The 16,957-nt window shown below is 42.1% G+C and overlaps 1 protein-coding gene and 1 pseudogene across 1 annotated transcript; one reads left to right on the top strand and one right to left on the bottom strand.

Moving 5' to 3' along the window:
* Positions 1-3,153: 3,153 nt before the first annotated feature.
* Positions 3,154-6,701, bottom strand: LOC135644285 (uncharacterized; annotated as a pseudogene).
* A 4,876-nt stretch (positions 6,702-11,577) lies between these two features.
* On the top strand, positions 11,578-14,436 carry LOC135644284 (uncharacterized). Its single transcript, XM_065161751.1, has 5 exons — positions 11,578-11,676; positions 12,248-12,346; positions 13,631-13,753; positions 14,117-14,242; positions 14,326-14,436. The coding sequence occupies exons 1-5, from the start codon at positions 11,578-11,580 to the stop codon at positions 14,434-14,436; spliced, it is 558 nt and encodes a 185-aa protein (XP_065017823.1).
* Positions 14,437-16,957: the final 2,521 nt, after the last annotated feature.

Below are 16,957 nucleotides of genomic sequence, written 5' to 3'. Positions count from 1 at the left end.
TAGCCCAGGCGGTGCCACCTCTTGGCTTTGGCGGTTGCACCTCCCACAGCAATCAAGGTCCGAATGGGTTGATCCATTCGGCCCAATTTGGGTTTTTTAGGGGCCCAATTGCCCCAAGATTAAGTTAATGGGATCACCTCCCATTTCCAACTTAATCATTGTGCTAACTACGATAATTCCTAAGACAATTTCTGCAGCTTGCTCCGGTGCGTCAATCGCTTCTTCCGGCGAGCTTCCGGCGAACTTCCGTCGATCATCCGATGAACCCTCGGTGATGCTCCTGCGGACTTCCAGCAAACTCCTGGACTTGCGACGATCCACTTGGCGAGTTCCGACGAGCTTCTTTGGCAAGCTTATGGACTTCTCGGATTTGTTCCCACAGAACCTCCGACGACTGTCCGAACTTCCGTCGAACTCTCGAACTCCCAACGTGATCATTGTCTTGACTCCAGCGCAACTCTTGCTGCATGTCTTACTTTCATCGTAGTTAATCCTACACATATAAACAAAAGCTTCGATCGAGACAATTAATCCTAAGCAATTAACCAAGTTGTCCGGCATGTCATTGGTCCCTCGACGCTTCGTCCGATTCTTCGGCGCATCGTCCTTTCCTGCGGCCTATTGCCCAATCGGCCAGTTGACTCCGCAACTCCGATATCCTTGGCACAATACCCGCTCTTCTTGGTCCGATGCCCGAGTCCACGGCCCGAAGCCTTCTGTCGATACGTCGACCGATCTACCGGCCCGACGTCCAATCTTCTGACATGTTCCTCCGGCACAACATGATTTTCCTACTTTAATTGTCTCATCCTGATCGAGGCATCCTGCGTCACTCAAAACGCAGATTAAATCATAAACATATATCAAATAGTTTCATCATCAAAATACGAGATTCAACAAGACCCCTTTATGCCCTTCTTTCATTGTCATTTCGAATGATCGAAAGAAATACACTTATTATTGTTAAAGCCTCTGTCACGCGGATCGGATTCAGTCTTAAACCCGATAAGAGTTGTTAGTAGATCCAAATGGACCAATATCCTAATCAGACCTAAGCCGGTAAATAGACCAACTAAAACGATGCCAAATGGATCCTTATATCGTATCGGACGTATCATTAATTAGGTGGCAATCAGATCTAGCATATTGGTATTTGGTTACTTTAATAGAAGAGAAGGAAAGATTGACGAGTCAAAAAGAAAATTACACAAGCGGCTCTCTTTAGAATTTTGATAGCATACAACGATTAAAAGGACGAAGCATCCCACACTGACACGAATCTTAAAAAAATACACCCGTTATTGTTAAAGCCTTTGTCAAGAGGATCGGATTCGGTCTAAAACCCAATAAGAGTTGTTAATGGATCCAGATGGACTAATATCCTAATCGGACCTAATCCGGTAAATAGACAATATAAAATGATGCCAAATGGATCCTTGTATCGTATCGGACGTATCATTCATTAGGTGGCAATCGGATCTAACATATTGGTATTTGATTATTTTAATAGAAGAGAAGGGAAGATTGACGAGACAAAAAAAAATTACACAAGCGGCTCTTTTTAGGATTTTGATAGCATACAACATTTAAAAGGATGAATCATCCCACACTGACATGAATCTTAAAAAAATACACCCGTTATTGTTAAAGCCTCTGTCACGCGGATCGGATTCGGTCTTAAACCCGATAAGAGTTGTTAATGGATCCATATGGACCAATATCCTAATCGGACCTGATCCGGTAAATAGACCATCTAAAACGATGCCAAATGAATCCTTGTATCATATCGGACGTATCATTCATTAGGTGGCAATCGAATCTGACATATTGGTATTTGATTATTTTAATAGAAGAGAAGGGAAGATTGACGAGACAAAAAGAAAATTACATAAGCGACTCTTTTTACGATTTTAATAACATACAACGATTAAAATGACGAAGCATCTCACACTAACACGAATCTTAAAAAATACACCCGTTATTGTTAAAGCCTCTGTGACGCGGATCAAATTCGGTCTTAAACCCGATAAGAGTTGTTAATGGATCCAGATGGACCAATATCCTAATCGGGTCTGATTCGATAAATAGACCATTTAAAAACGATGCCAAATGGATCCTTGTATCGTATCGGACGTATCCTTGTATCTTATCGGACGTATCATTCGTAGAAGTCCTAATCTAGAATATTGACCATCTTTTCTCCTCTCCGGCCTATAGTCTTTTTGAGATTTGTCTGGAATCAAGATTTTATCGGTGGTGAATGATGAGTGGGGGGAGACCAAAGGTGGTTGGAAGATTAGATTTTGGAGGAATCTTAATGGCATTTTCGCTATAGGATTATGACAACCTTCCGGTAGTCTGACTATATATTATTGCACGCTCTCTCTGGTTCTAATGATACCCCCAAGGATGAAGCTGGAATGTGAACAAGATATCTTTCCCGTTGCTTCTCCCCACAACATCTGAAATCATTTTGAGGTGACATTATAATTTCTTCCCCTCCATCTTTAGCTTTTGTTTTTGGCTCCAACTAAAGTTAAAGGTTAAAGCTTTTGTTTGTTTATTCCCTAATAATAGAATCCTCTCTCTTTTTTATTTCTCTAATTGTTGAAGCGGTGGCTCATCATTTCCCTGCAAAATTTGTTGTTTGTTTAGAAGTGATTTTGTTCTCTGTTTGCCATTAAAGAAGGCCTAAATTCTATTATTTATTGTTGGACAACAATCTGCAGTGACAAAAAAAAATTCTGCCACTTCCCCAAACAAGCAGTACTTCTCCTGATAGAATTCTTCTCAGAATTGAACTTCTATGTTCATCTTACTGCTACTCAGACTGATACAAACAACTGAAGAATCTACAAATGAGGTCTATTTTATTGCAACTTTTGCGTTTACATCACTTTTATCTTGGTGCAATTTTGATAATAGCAACTTCGACTTCACCAGCCTCGGCTGCATCCTCATCTGTTCATAATCATATATAGATTGACCACTGTCACTTCAAACAACTTTTATGTGTATAAATAAGCGTCTAACATGAAACGTTTGATGCTTCTTTTGCTTATTTTGGAGAAATGCTTACAGCAAACTTACAAAGAGGTGCACTTCTTGAGTTCCTCAAAAACTAAATAACCGATGAGGTTACTATAAATGACATCAGAGAATACCAATTTTAACTCCAGATAAAAGTGCTAAATAGAGACGAAACAATTGCTTTCCAACTGCTGTCTTGCTCTCTTTCGAGTTAGAAAAACGCTCTCTTGCTGAAGCCAATGCGTCATCACCTCTCGTGTAACGTTCAGTTGATTGATCCACAACTGCCAATTTATCACCATCATCGTAATCTTTTACAGTAACATCTGATGTTGTTAACTCTATAGCTTGCTCAGAGTTGTTCTGAGTATGACTAGAAGTCTTGGCTTGGGTATCATCTTTCTCTGTATCCCGAGTATAATCTGTCTGTGCATTCTTCTTAGTAGGGCCATGTTCAGGTACCACTGAAGTGCCTCCGGGTGGCTTTCGTTCTGTTCGTTTTGTGGCATTTTCTGACTGAGCACCAAAAGCTACATTCTCACCGAGCCCAAAGTAAAAATCGCTGAAGTCACTCTTCTTGGTTACCTACATGAAGCAGTTATGTCGATTACATTAACTGTTTAAAGAAAAGAAATGGCAGCTTCATAATGAAATTTAATGACTATGATAACCAACTAAAAAAGTAAAAGCATCGAAGAGAAGTGTGATCACTCTTGAGAAATAATGAAATTGCTAGTCCCAATTAATTGCATCGTAAAACAACTTATCACTCAAATACTAGTCAAATTTGAATTGCATCATTGCTGAAAGCAGCCATTTGAATTGGATTCGACATACAATAACTAGAAGCCTTCACTCATAATGAATCTTCTTGCACTATGGTTGATAACATAAAAGAAAATTCACATTAAGTTTCGGAACATTAAACATTCGTATTGTCACCAGAAGGACCAATCTTACTGGCTAAGCGTAAAAAAATTATGGTGCTCCATGTTTCACAATAACATGAGAACCATCATAAGTCTTGTCCTCTCCTAAGCCTTGCCCTAACTGATGTTAAAGACATGAACCATGCTAATCATAAGTTAGCCAGGTTGTCAAATCCACTCAAACCCTCAAGACACCTCACTGTGCTTCATAATTGGAAGATTATAGTTTATAAGACTACAAGTGTCACATATCTTAACACGATGTGATCTGATAGCCTATCTGACTAAACTGGGTATGAATCAAACCCCTAACCAAAATTGTCCAAATTTTGATCTGATCAAGGTTTTAAAAATCGAGATGAAGGTCAAGACTGGGAAACAAGAAGGGGATAATAATGCAACAATTGGTTGGGACAATATGGTTGGAGTATTGGACAAAGATGATGATAAGATAAGGTCACAGAAAAATTAAAATCAATACAAAAAACCAAAATCAGATAAATTCAATTATTATGGAAAAATCAAAATTACCACCAAGCTTATATTAATAGATGACTAAGATGTGAACCTTGGATGCAATACTTTTACCAAGGTCTCATTCCATGTGGCCAACACCAAATAGCATCTAATACTTGATAGCTAATATTACAATTCATCAATTAGATAATAGATAAATTCAATAATTATGCTCACAAATGCAATACTCCCGAAGGCGAAATATACACTTAATAACTTTCATCACTATAAACCTACAAAAGTTATCGAAAGTATTTCTATCTGATGTTAATACCAAAAGGATTTAAATTTAACAAAAGAAGATGACACAAGTATGTACAACAGGACTCCAAATTGGAAGCACATTCAAACAATAAATTAATAAGTTCTAATAAAAGTATTACCATGTTTCATGACCCCGACAAACTCATAGTTTTGGCTTCTCAAAAAAGTCCAGATAAACATACAAAAGGCAATTGCTGATGAGCTGATTCTACAACAATGAAGTGATTTTAAGCTTTTATTCTTCCTCCAGAGAAAAACAAAATCAATTGTCGAATACACCACATTTTGTTGAACAGTGGATGTTTTTTATGCACAAAAGTTTGCATAAATCACATTACATATGCAACAAGAAAAATAAAGGAAAGCAGCAAAAAGAAAGATATGAGCCACTTACATCATCTCTTTCTTCACGAATTTGGCGCAGCCTCTCTTCGTCCAACCATTTTTCTTGTTCTGCTATCTTTTTCTTGTAGGCACCGGTTACAAACTTTTCCTTATCTGCAAAAAGGTGATCATCCTTGCTCCTCTCTTTCAGTAGCTTCCTCTCATATACAATTTCATGTTCCCCCTCACGTTGTTTTGCTTTCTCCATAAGTGTTTCTATATACTTTGACTGCAACCAAGATCAAACACAGACATAAAATTTTTAACTTGCATTCTTAATCGTTAAGCACTCAAAAAATAAGGTCGATCCTCTCCCACAATTTAGGTTTAATACAAAAAGGATGCCGCCGAAAAAGAACTGCCGAATTAGGATTTTTGAATTCACATCATACTTGAACAAAGCACAATTGAAAATTAAAATGTTAATTATTGTGCCAAAGCAAACATACAAAGTCCACAAAGCTTTACTTTGTATCCTATTATTGATATGAATTTCAACCAAAATATAATTCAATACTCTTTGGATGAGAGATCGACTAACTTGAAAAAGAAAAAAAAACTGGAAAAGGTATCCCATGTTTATTTCAAGAAAGGAACGGAGAAGATACAATAAATAATCACCGTCACACCTACCCCACCCTGAACACAAGAGGGAAAACCAATTTCAAAAAGAGTAATAAGGTGAGTTCATTTTGTAGAGTATCCAACTTTGGGTACATATCTACTGGTTTTCTTCCTTTGAGAAATATTCTTGAAGCCCAATTATCACCCCCGCTGTCTCATCTAAAAGATTACTTCTTTTAATTTGATCATTCGAAATGACCATAAAAGAAGAGCATAAAGGGGTCTCACATCAGATCGAAACGTAATTCCATGCGATCATCAGCGTAATCAAAAGGATCATGTTTTCATCCAAACGTCGGCAAAAGTGAAGTACCTTTCTCTCCGTTCGATCCTGAACCTTGGGGCGCGAAATCTTAACCTTCATCTCGTCGGAAACCTCGTCATAGTCGAAGACTGAGGGATCCTCTTCCATTGCCTTTTTGTGCTGCTCCTTGATCTACCAAATTCCACCATCAATCAACCAACCCGCAAGTTCATTTACTCATCAATACCAGGAATAAAGAAACCATTTCAAGAAACCTTCTGGAGAGACTTGTTCTTGGACGCCTGCCGTGAGATTTCCCTCTCGATGTCATCCTCGTCGTCGTCGCCGTCGAAAGCGAAGGCAAGAGGGGGAGGGCGAGGAGGAGCTGGCTTCGAGGTCTTCTGCGCCAGCGAAAATCAAAGCTGGAGTCCATACTTCTTCATCCCTCTTGCAGATCTAATAAGAAAGTGATGGATCGATCTCCCAATGACGAGCTCTGAGCTCTTAAATAATTAGGGCTCAAGAAAAGCCCTAGTTCGCAGAACGAATCAATCGTCGCTGGGCTCCAATCCGAAGGACTCACCGATTTGGTTGGATCAAAAACCCAAATAGATGCCGAAAACCCATGAATCCCACGTAGAACCACTCAAGATTCAGTTGGATGGTCCGGGGAAAAGGTCAAAAAGCCCTAAAATTCGACCTCCGATCGTTCCGAGTCCGGTATCCGATCAAAGCCCCACCAATATCGAATGAACCGAGGAAGGGAGTTAGCATACGCCTCGAGAGAGGATAAGTAATCCTAGGCCGACGAGGTGTCATGACAAAACTCTCTTACTCTTTCCGGCCAACGCGTTCAATTACCTGCCTTATAATTGGACAAGTAAAAGTGAGCATCGTGAGAGAGCGAGAACAACTCAACGACCTACCGATTTTCCTGGCACAGATACGTATCAAAGAAGGGTGGAAAGCATACACAAAGACTGTTTCATACAACACATCATGTCAACAACAACAACAAAAGAAAAATCACCTTATTTGGAGTTTTTTATAGTCGTTTTTGTGTTTCCATGTCATAAAAATCAATTTCTAAATAAAGATAAACTCTATTTAATCTCGGTTGAGTTGATTGGATCATCAATTTTGTTAAGTTGAAATCACGGTTTAAAATTTTAAATTAAAATTAATAAATAATTAAATTTAATTTTTATAAATTATATTAATTTTATATCTAAGATGAGTCGAGATATTACAAATTCTACATAATCTAATTATGACCTGATGTATGTGAGTTATAATATTATGTCGTGACGAGTCATCTGATTTCGATATAATTAATTATATAATTATTAAAATATTTTAATAAAAAATATATTATATCATTTAAAATTTTCTAATATGGTAAGAAAAAGCCTTGTAGAAAAGCATATCTCGGTGATTCACATACATTTGCTTAGGCAGAAATGGATCATTAACACCATATATAATAACATAACATAATTCTTCCTCTTTAATCTCACTGACGAAACCATCATGATTTAGTTTATATTATAAGTCCTCTCATCCAACCAACTCCCAGTTTATATCCAGCAAGCTATAGTAAAATTTAAGATAACCCTTTGTGGATATTATAAAAATAAAATCAAAAGAAAAAGAAAACAAATTAGAATAAGAAATTGATTCGATGAGAAATATTTCCACCTTGTGATACAAGAAGCTGCAATGACCATATAGGATTACAGTTCGGATGATGCTAAGGCCATTGACTAATCATGGACTCTCCTGCAAATGCAGGATTAGAATGTTGACTTTTGATGAGTAAAACCTACTTCTGTGTCTCCTTTCTCATTATGCAGCATTCAAGCCATGTCTTTGATTTCAGAAGCTGCGTTTATTGTGAACATGTTCATTCTCCGGTTATATTATTCTAGATCCGATAATGTGATGATATTGCCAAAATATAAAATCCCTGAATACCTTTTAATTATATATATATTTATGAGAAATATTCATTCTAAATGTTGGTGAAGACCATGGCCTCTGTAGCACCAGCAAATTTGGGTCCAACAAAACCAAAGCTTGCACACATTGCGCTGTCCCATACACGGAGCTCTAAGACCATGCATGTCTTTTAACCATGTCACAGCTCCTTTTACCCAGCCAGATTGGCAGCGCACAGTATGCAGCCTGTTCTTTGACTTCTTTATCAGATGATTCCCCACTTTGTTTCACTTTCTCTGAAACAAGCTGCAGCAATGGAGTCACTGCTTGTACCATAAATTAGATGAGCACAGTTGTTCGGTCGAACAGAGGGGCAGAGACAAGACAAACGAGTTGGATGTCTGTCTGATACTTTTTTGTTGGCCTCTGCTTTATCTCCACCAACACACAAGTAGAACTACTGTTCAGATGAACACCTGGAAAGCCACATCCGTCTAATGCTTCTCCGACCAATCTCTCTCTATATTTGAGGTTCTTTTAATGCTACACAACACCAACAAAATTAGATTTCTGTTCCTATTTCACGATTATTTGGTCAGTTGTGTCACCAGAGTCATCTCCATATATAATTACTGACGAAGAAAGCTGCCTATCGAGATAGGTAGCAGCTGAACAATGAATCCTCATAAAGAAGCAGAACTTGCAATGATGATGACACCAGAAACCTCTAGACATTACAACACAAAATGCACGAGACAATGAATCCAAGCAAAGAACCATGACATACAGTGATGACACTAAAAACTTGTATATATCACCACGAAACATGACAATATGGCAATTCCATGCGATCATCAGCGTAATCAAAAGGATCTTTTCGTTCAAACATAGGCAAAAGTGTACCTTTCTCTTCGTTCGATCCTGAACCTTGGGGCGTGCAATCTTCCCCTTCATCTCGTCGTAAATCCCGTCGTAGTCGAATCCTCTTCCATTGCTTTTTTGTGCTGCTCCTCAATCTACCAAATTCCACCATCAATCAATCAACCAACTCGCAAATTCATTTACTCATCAATACCAAGAATATGGAAACAATTTCAAGAAACCTTCTGGAGAGACTTTTTCTTGGACGCCTGCCGTGAGATTTCCCTCTCGATGTCATAATCGTCGTCGCCGCCGCTGAAACCGAAGGCAGGAGGGGGAGGGCGAGGAGGAGCAGACTTCGAGGTCTTCTACGTCGGCGGAAATCGAAGCTGGAGTCCGCACTTCTTCATCCGTCGGGCTCACATGCTCTTCTTCTTCCCCTTCTCGGACTAACTACTCGGACAAAAAAGTACCCTAATTTCAGGCATTTGGTTTTTAAAGCATCTCACGCGGAGGGGGAGTGGGCCGGGCTGAGGACGGGGCTGGAGTGGAACGATGTCGCCGTCTTTTCGCCGTCATGGGAGTCACGCGACGGGCTCTGCACGTAGTACACCGGCCGGGCGGGCGACGAGAGCGCGATGCTCGTGACCTCGGAGTCGGTCTTGGCGTGCATCTTTGGATCTCAGCAACCCACAATTGGCTCCTCCTCCTCCTCCTCCTTTCTCCCTTAATTTCTACCCTCCTCTTCGTTGGCCGGAGAAGTTTCCGCGTGCCAACGCTGGACTTTGTCGCTTTTTGTGCCTTACCGTGGGTTTCAGCATTAGTTTACAGAGGCAATGGTGTACGGGTAATTTAGTCTGTGTTCTTCGCTTGCGTCACCGCGGCGTGACACCCCACGTGCAGTTATTCGGTGACAGGTCACAGGTTAGCTGTATTCCTCTTTCCCCCCCCCCCCCCCCCCATCCGCCCCACGAAACATTTTTCTTGTGACAGGCAGCACATTACTTATTTCTACGAGGAGATGATGTTTTGTTTTCCTTGCAATGCGACGGTGATCGAAGCATGTGAGCACTGTCGTAGATTGTGGATCTGATAGCCAGTGAATCGACGAACGCGATTGGAGTTGATTCTGCATACTATATGCGATGAAGTCAATGCTGCACATGAGAGCAGACTCGACCTTGTAGAGCGCCACTAACAGTGTCCATTGACTTCTTTCCTTGCATGCATACACACTGTGTCAATTGTCAATGCATGGGAAATTGATTTCCCTCGTCTTAGAATTGTCGATCCTCGATCGAACAGTAGCCCTTTACACGACGTGACAACTTGCAGGCATCAGCCACAGGCTGTAGGCTGCTGCAGGCTGCAGGCCGCAGGCCTTCCTACAGCCGCCGTGGACTTGTAACAGTCCACGAAGCTGTGTCTTCACAGTGCGAGCACATGGCGAACCGCTCGCAGGCTTTACAGCTGCACCAATAAAAAGGCCGGCGAACGAGTCGGAAGGTTCTCCTCCTCTTCGTATTCATCGCGTTGTTCACCGGTGTCGGTCTCGCATGGTTCGATCAACTCATTGTTCAACCAATGCAATGGAAATCTTTGTCCTCAATATATATATATATATTTATGACCTTTAACGTCACGCATCAGAGTACACTCACGTGTAGTATCTATGCGACTTAACCGTGTGTTTCTTTCCTTAAACGGGATTCCGAACCGTCCACCAACCGTGGTGTGTTGTGCTTGTACACTACCGGTTGGATACAATCGTATGGATCAACGTGTCATCGATTCGACTTCGACCTATTCTGCTACATTTGGGACCAAACTCCTGCCCGTGAGTTCAAATTTTGTAGATCTCGGCAATGTGGTTGGCCACCCTCGTACGAAATACATTATCTCATAACATGTTCTCTCCTCTGACATCTCTGTGACTCGGAAGACAAAAGCTGCAGTAGGCCATCATCCTCCCAAAAACTCCATTCCTTGGCTCTCCATCATCTCCATTTCCATCTTGCTCTGAAGGGCAGAGAGAAGACTGTAATCCAATAATCATATTAGTGATCACAGTGATGCAGGTATGTTGTTATATCTCTGTTGTCGCTCAAATCTATCTTGGTTCAGAGCTTCAGCCCTCTATTGCAGCTGCTACCATTGTTTTTGCTGCTACTGCTCCATTCTCGCCTTCTTCCTTCGTCTTCTGCTGCTCAGGTTCTTTGCTACCCTCTTCTCTTCCGTCACCTTTCTCCATCTTTCCTCTTCACCTTTGGGTTTTCTTCTTCTCCGTAAAACACAGCTCGGTTCGATCTGCATGTCCAACGGGAACTGCGACGCCGGGTTGCATTGCGAGACATGTCTAACCAACGGCAACCTCCGGCCCAGGTGTATTTCTTTAAGACCGAATCCGATCCGCATGACTGAGGCTTTAACAATAACGGGTGTATTTCTTTAAGATTCGTGTTAGTGTGGGATGCTTTATCCTTTTAAACGTTGTATGCTATCAAAATCCTAAAAAGATCCGCTTGTGTAATTTTCTTTTTGTCTCGTCAATCTTCCCTTCTCTTCTATTAAAATAACCAAATACCAATATGTTAGATCCGATTGCCACCTAATGAATGATACGTCCGATGCGATACAAGGATTCATTTGGCAGGCATCCAAGAACAAGTCTCTCCAGAAGGTTTCTTGAAATGGTTTCCTTATTCCTGGTATTGATGAGTAAATGAACTTGCGGATTGGTTGATTGATGGTGGAATTTGGTAGATCGAGGAGCAGCATAAAAAGGCAATGGAAGAGGATCCCTCGGTCTTCGACTACGACGGGGTTTACGACGAGATGAAGGGGAAGATTACGCGCCCAAAGGTTCAGGATCGAACGGAGAGAAAGGTACTTTACTTTTGCCTACGTTTGGAAGAAAACTTTAATCTTTTGATTACGTTGATGATCGAATAGAATTACATTTCGATCATATGTGAGACCCCTTTATGCCTTTCTTTCATGGTCATTTCGAATAATTAAATTGAAAGAAGTGTCTTTTAGATGAGACTATGGCGGTGATAATTGGGCTTTAAGAAGATTTCTCCGGGGAAGAAAACTAGTAGATATGTACCCAAAGTCGGATTCGATTTGCACCTATTCGAGGCAAAAATTAGGGCACCTTCTTTTTGTCCGAGAAGGGGAGGAAGAAGAATCGGTGAGCGCGAGGGATGAAGAAGTACGGACTCCAGCTTCGATTTCCGCCGGCACAGAAGACCTCGAAGCCAGCTCCTCCTCGCCCTCCCCCTCATGCCTTCGCTTTCGACGGCGGCAACGACGAGGATGACATCGAGAGGGAAATCTCACGGCACGCGTCCAAGAACAAGTCTCTCCAGAAGGTTTCTTGAAATGGTTTCCTTATTACTGGTATTGATGAGTAAATAAAGTTGCGGGTTGGTTGATTGATGGTGGAATATGGTAGATCGAAGAGCAGCACAAAAAGGCAATGGAAGAGGATCCCTCGGTGTTCGACTACGACGGGGTTTACAACGAGATGAAGGGGAAGATTGCGCGCCCCAAGGTTTAGGATCGAATGGAGAGAAAGGTACTTTACTTTTGCCTATGTTTGGATGAAAACATGATCCTTTTGATTAAGCTGATGATCGCATGGAATTACGTTTCGGTAATATGTGAGATCCCTTTATGCCCTTCTTTCATGGTCATTTCGAATGATCAAATTGAAAGAAGTTGTCTTTTAGATGAGACTTTGGCGATGATAATTGGGCTCCAAAAAGATTTCTCAAAGGAAGAAAACCAGTAGATATGTACCCAAAGTCAGATTCGATTGCCACCTTTTCGAGGCAGAAATTTGGGTACCTTCTTTTTGTCCGAGAAGGGGAGGAAGAAGAGCCGATGAGCGCGAGGGATGAAGAAGTACGAACTCTAGCTTCGATTTTTGTCGGCGCAGAAGACCTCGAAGCCAGCTCCTCCTCGCCCTCCTCCTGCCTTCGCTTTCGGCGACGGCGACGGCGAGGATGACATCGAGAGGGAAATCTCACGGCAGGCATCCAAGAACAAGTCTCTCTAGAAGGTTTCTTGAAATGGTTTCCTTATTCCTGGTATTGATGAGTAAATGAACTTGCGGATTGGTTGATTGATAATGGAATTTGGTAGATCGAGGAGCAGCACAAAAAGGCAATGGAAGAGGATCCCTCGGTTTCGACTACGACGGGGTTTACGACGACATGAAGGGGAAGATTAAGCGCCCCAAGGTTCCAGATCGAACGGAGAGAAAGGTACTTCACTTTTGCCTACGTTTGGATGAAAACATTAACCTTTTGATTTCGTTGATGATCGAATAGAATTACGTTTCGGTCATATGTGAGACCGCTTTATGCTCTTCTTTCATGGTCATTTCGAATAATCAAATTGAAAGAAGTGATCTTTTAGATGAGACTATGGCGATGATAATTGGGCTCTAAGAAGATTTCTCAGAGGAAGAAAACCAGTAGATATGTACCCAAAGTCGGATTCGATTGCCACCTATTTGAGGCAGAAATTAGGGTACCTTCTTTTTGTCCGAGAAGGGGAGGAAGAAGATCCGGTGAGCGCGAGGGATAAAGAAGTACGGACTCTAGCTTCGATTTTCATCGGCGCAGAAGACCTCGAAGCCAGCTCCTCCTCGCCCTCCTCCTGCCTTCGCTTTCGGCAATGGCGACGACGAGGATGACATCGAGAGGAAAATCTCACGGCAGGCATCCAAAAACAAGTCTCCCTAGAAGGTTTCTTGAAATGGTTTCCTTATTCCTGATATTGATGAGTAAATGAACTTGCGGATTGGTTGATTGATGGTGGAATTTGGTAGATCGAGGAGCAGCACAAAAAGGCAATGGAAGAGGATCCCTCGGTCTTTGAATACAACGGGGTTTACGACGAGATGAAGGGGAAGATTACGCGCCCCAAGGTTCAGGATCGAACGGTGAGAATGGTACTTCACTTTTGCCTACGTTTGGATGAAAACATTAACCTTTTGATTACGTTGATGATCGCATAGAATTACGTTTCGGTCATATGTGAGACCCCTCTATGCCCTTCTTTCATGGTCATTTAGAATAATTAAATTAAAAGAAGTGATCTTTTAGATGAGACTATGGCGGTGATAATTGGGCTCTAAGAAGATTTCTCAGAGGAAGAAAACCAGTAAATATGTACCCAAAGTCGGATTCGATTACCACCTATTCGAGGCAAAAATTAGTGTACCTTCTTTTTGTCCGAGAAGGGGAGGAAGAAGAGTCAGTGAGCGCGAGGGATGAAGAAGTACGAACTCCAGCTTCGATTTTTGCCGACACAGAAGACCTCGAAGCCAACTCCTCCTCGCCCTCCCCCTCATGCCTTCACTTTCGGCGACGGCGACAACGAGGATGACATCAAGAGGGAAATCTCACGGCAAGCGTCCAAGAACAAGTCTCTCCAGAAGGTTTCTTGAAATGATTTCCTTATTCCTGGTATTGATGAGTAAATGAACTTGTGGGTTGGTTGATTGATGGTGGAATTTGGTAGTTCGAGGAGCAGCACAAAAAGGCAATGGAAGAGGATCCCTCGGTCTTTGACTACGACAGGGTTTACGACGAGATGAAGGGGAAGATTGCGCACCCCAAGGTTCAGGATTGAACGGAGAGAATGGTACTTCACTTTTGCCTACATTTGGATGAAAACATGATCCTTTTGATTACGCTGATCATCGCATTGAATTACGTTTCGGTCTTATGTGAGACCTGTTAGGATCAAGAGCACTAAGAGGTGGGGGGGGGGTGAATTAGTACAGCGGAAATCTTTCAACTATTAAAACTTCGTTCGTTGATAAAAGAGATTTCGGTGTAAAATCCGATTCTAAGATTACTTTAACTTAAGTTTAAGCGAGATGACGTTAAAGTAAATCTATGAAGGCGGTTTGCAGTTTATGATGGAAATCAGAATGCAAGCGCAAACTGAAAAACGACGTTCATACGATAAAACTGGTTTACGTCTAAATGTCGATTCTAAAAATACTGAACTTTGAGATACGTTTTGTAAATGCGCAGAAGGCAGTTTGCAGTTATAATTGAAATCAAAACGTAAACGTAAACTGAAATATGATGATCGTACGAAAAAGCTGATTTACGTCTAAACGCAGATTCGGAAAGCTCTGAACTTAGAAACTCGTTCGTAAAAGCGTAGAAGGCAGTAAGCTATTGAGGAGGTTTGTAGTAAAGATAAAATACTCAAAGTAAATAATGCAAACCGAGATTTAGAGTGGTTCGGTCAATCTTGGACTACTCCACTTTTGGCTTCCTCCACCGACGAGGTCATCGACGTCAACTAGAGGCCTTCCCTCAATAGGCGAAGGCCAACCACCATTTTACAGTTTCAGTCCTTAGGAGACAACCCTTACAGAAATTTTCTCTCCTCTCTTTACAACTCAGAACATGGAAGAACAGAGGGAGGAGAACTTTTGGCCTTTACAACAATTTTGAGCTCTAAGAATCACAGAGAAAAATCAAGATTTCGAGTGTAAGTTCTTGCTCTTTCAGTGCTGAATGAGTGGGGTATTTATAGGCCCCAACCCAGTTCAAATTTGGAGCTCAAAACTGTCAATTCCCAGAATTCTGGGATCAGGCGGTTGCACCTCTTGACTGGGGCGGTTGCACCGCCTGGCAGAGATCGAAGACTGAGCCTCTGGGCGGTGCCACCTCTGTCAGGGGCGGTTGCACCTCTCTGCCAGAGCTCGAAGACCGAGCTCAGGCGGTTGCACCTCCTGACTGAGGCAGTTGCACCGCCTGGCAGAGCTCGAAGACTGAGCTCAGGCGGTGCCACCTCCTGTCAGGAGAGGTTGCACCGCCCAGTCTCGATTGGAGATTGAGCCCAGGCGGTGCCACCTCCTGGCTGGGGCGGTTGCACCGCCCAGTCTCGCTGGGAGACTTAGCCCAGGAGGTGCCACCTCTTGGCTTGGGCGGTTGCACCTCCCACAGCAATCAGGGTCCGAATGGGTTGATCCATTCGACCCAATTTGGGTTTTTTAGGGGCCCAATTGCCCCAAGATTAAGTTAATGGGATCACCTCCCATTTCCAACTTAATCATTGTGCTAACTACGATAATTCCTAAGGCAATTTCTGCAGCTTGCTCCGGTGCGTCAGTCGCTTCTTCCGACGAACTTCCGGCGAACTTCCGTCGATCATCCGATGAACCCTCGGTGATGCTCCTGCGGACTTCCAACAAACTCCTAGACTTGCGACGATCCACTTGGCGAGTTCCGACGAGCTTCTTTGGCAAGCTTATGGACTTCTCGGATTTGTTCCCATAGAACCTCCGACGACTGTCCGAACTTCCGTCGAACTCTCGAACTCCCAACGTGATCATTGTCTTGACTCCGGCGCAACTCCTGCTGCATGTCTTACTTTCATCGTAGTTAATCCTGCACATGTAAACAAAAGTTTCGATCGAGACAATTAATCCTAAGCAATTAACCAAGTTGTCCGGCATGTCTTTGGTCCCTCGACGCTTCGACCGATTCTTCGGCGCATCGTCCTTTCCTACGGCCTATTGCCCAATCGGCCAGTTGACTCCGCAACTCCGATATCCTTGGCACAATACCCGCTCTTCTTGGTCCGATGCCCGAGTCCACGGCCCGAAGCCTTCTGTCGATACGTCGATCGATCCACAGGCCCGACGTCCATTCTTCTGACATGTTCCTCCAGCACAACATGATTTTCCTGCTTTAATTGTCTCATCCTGATCGAGGCATCCTGCGTCACCCAAAACGCAGATTAAATCATAAACATATATCAAGTAGTTTAATCATCAAAATACGAGATTCAACAAGACCCCTTTATGCCCTTCTTTCATGGTCATTTCGAATGATCAAAAGAAATACACTCATTATTGTTAAAGCCTCTGTCACGCGGATCGGATTCGGTCTTAAACCCGATAAGAGTTGTTAGTAGATCCAAATGGACCAATATCCTAATCGGACCTAATCTGGTAAATAGACCATCTAAAACGATGCCAAATGGATCCTTATATCGTATCGGACGTATCATTAATTAAGTGGCAATCGGATCTGCCATATTGGTATTTGGTTATTTTAATAAAAGTGAAGAAAAGATTGACGAGTCAAAAAGAAAATTACACAAGCGGCTCTCTTTAGAATTTTGA

Source organism: Musa acuminata, chromosome BXJ3-8, assembly GCF_036884655.1.
Source record: "Musa acuminata AAA Group cultivar baxijiao chromosome BXJ3-8, Cavendish_Baxijiao_AAA, whole genome shotgun sequence".
Lineage (NCBI taxonomy): Eukaryota > Viridiplantae > Streptophyta > Magnoliopsida > Zingiberales > Musaceae > Musa > Musa acuminata.
Note: the sequence above shows the minus strand (reverse complement) of the source record. Positions and strands in the feature narration are given on the sequence as shown.

What these genes read in the sequence shown, in the direction of transcription:
- LOC135644284 (XM_065161751.1), top strand. Translation starts at nt 11,578, where the DNA reads ATGGAAGAGGATCCCTCGGTCTTCGACTACGACGGGGTTTACGACGAG. An exon ending in AGGATCGAACGGAGAGAAAG is followed by an intron (nt 11,677 to 12,247) that starts GTACTTTACTTT and finishes GGAATATGGTAG; the next exon opens with ATCGAAGAGCAGCACAAAAA. An exon ending in AGGATCGAACGGTGAGAATG is followed by an intron (nt 13,754 to 14,116) that starts GTACTTCACTTT and finishes TTGCCGACACAG; the next exon opens with AAGACCTCGAAGCCAACTCC.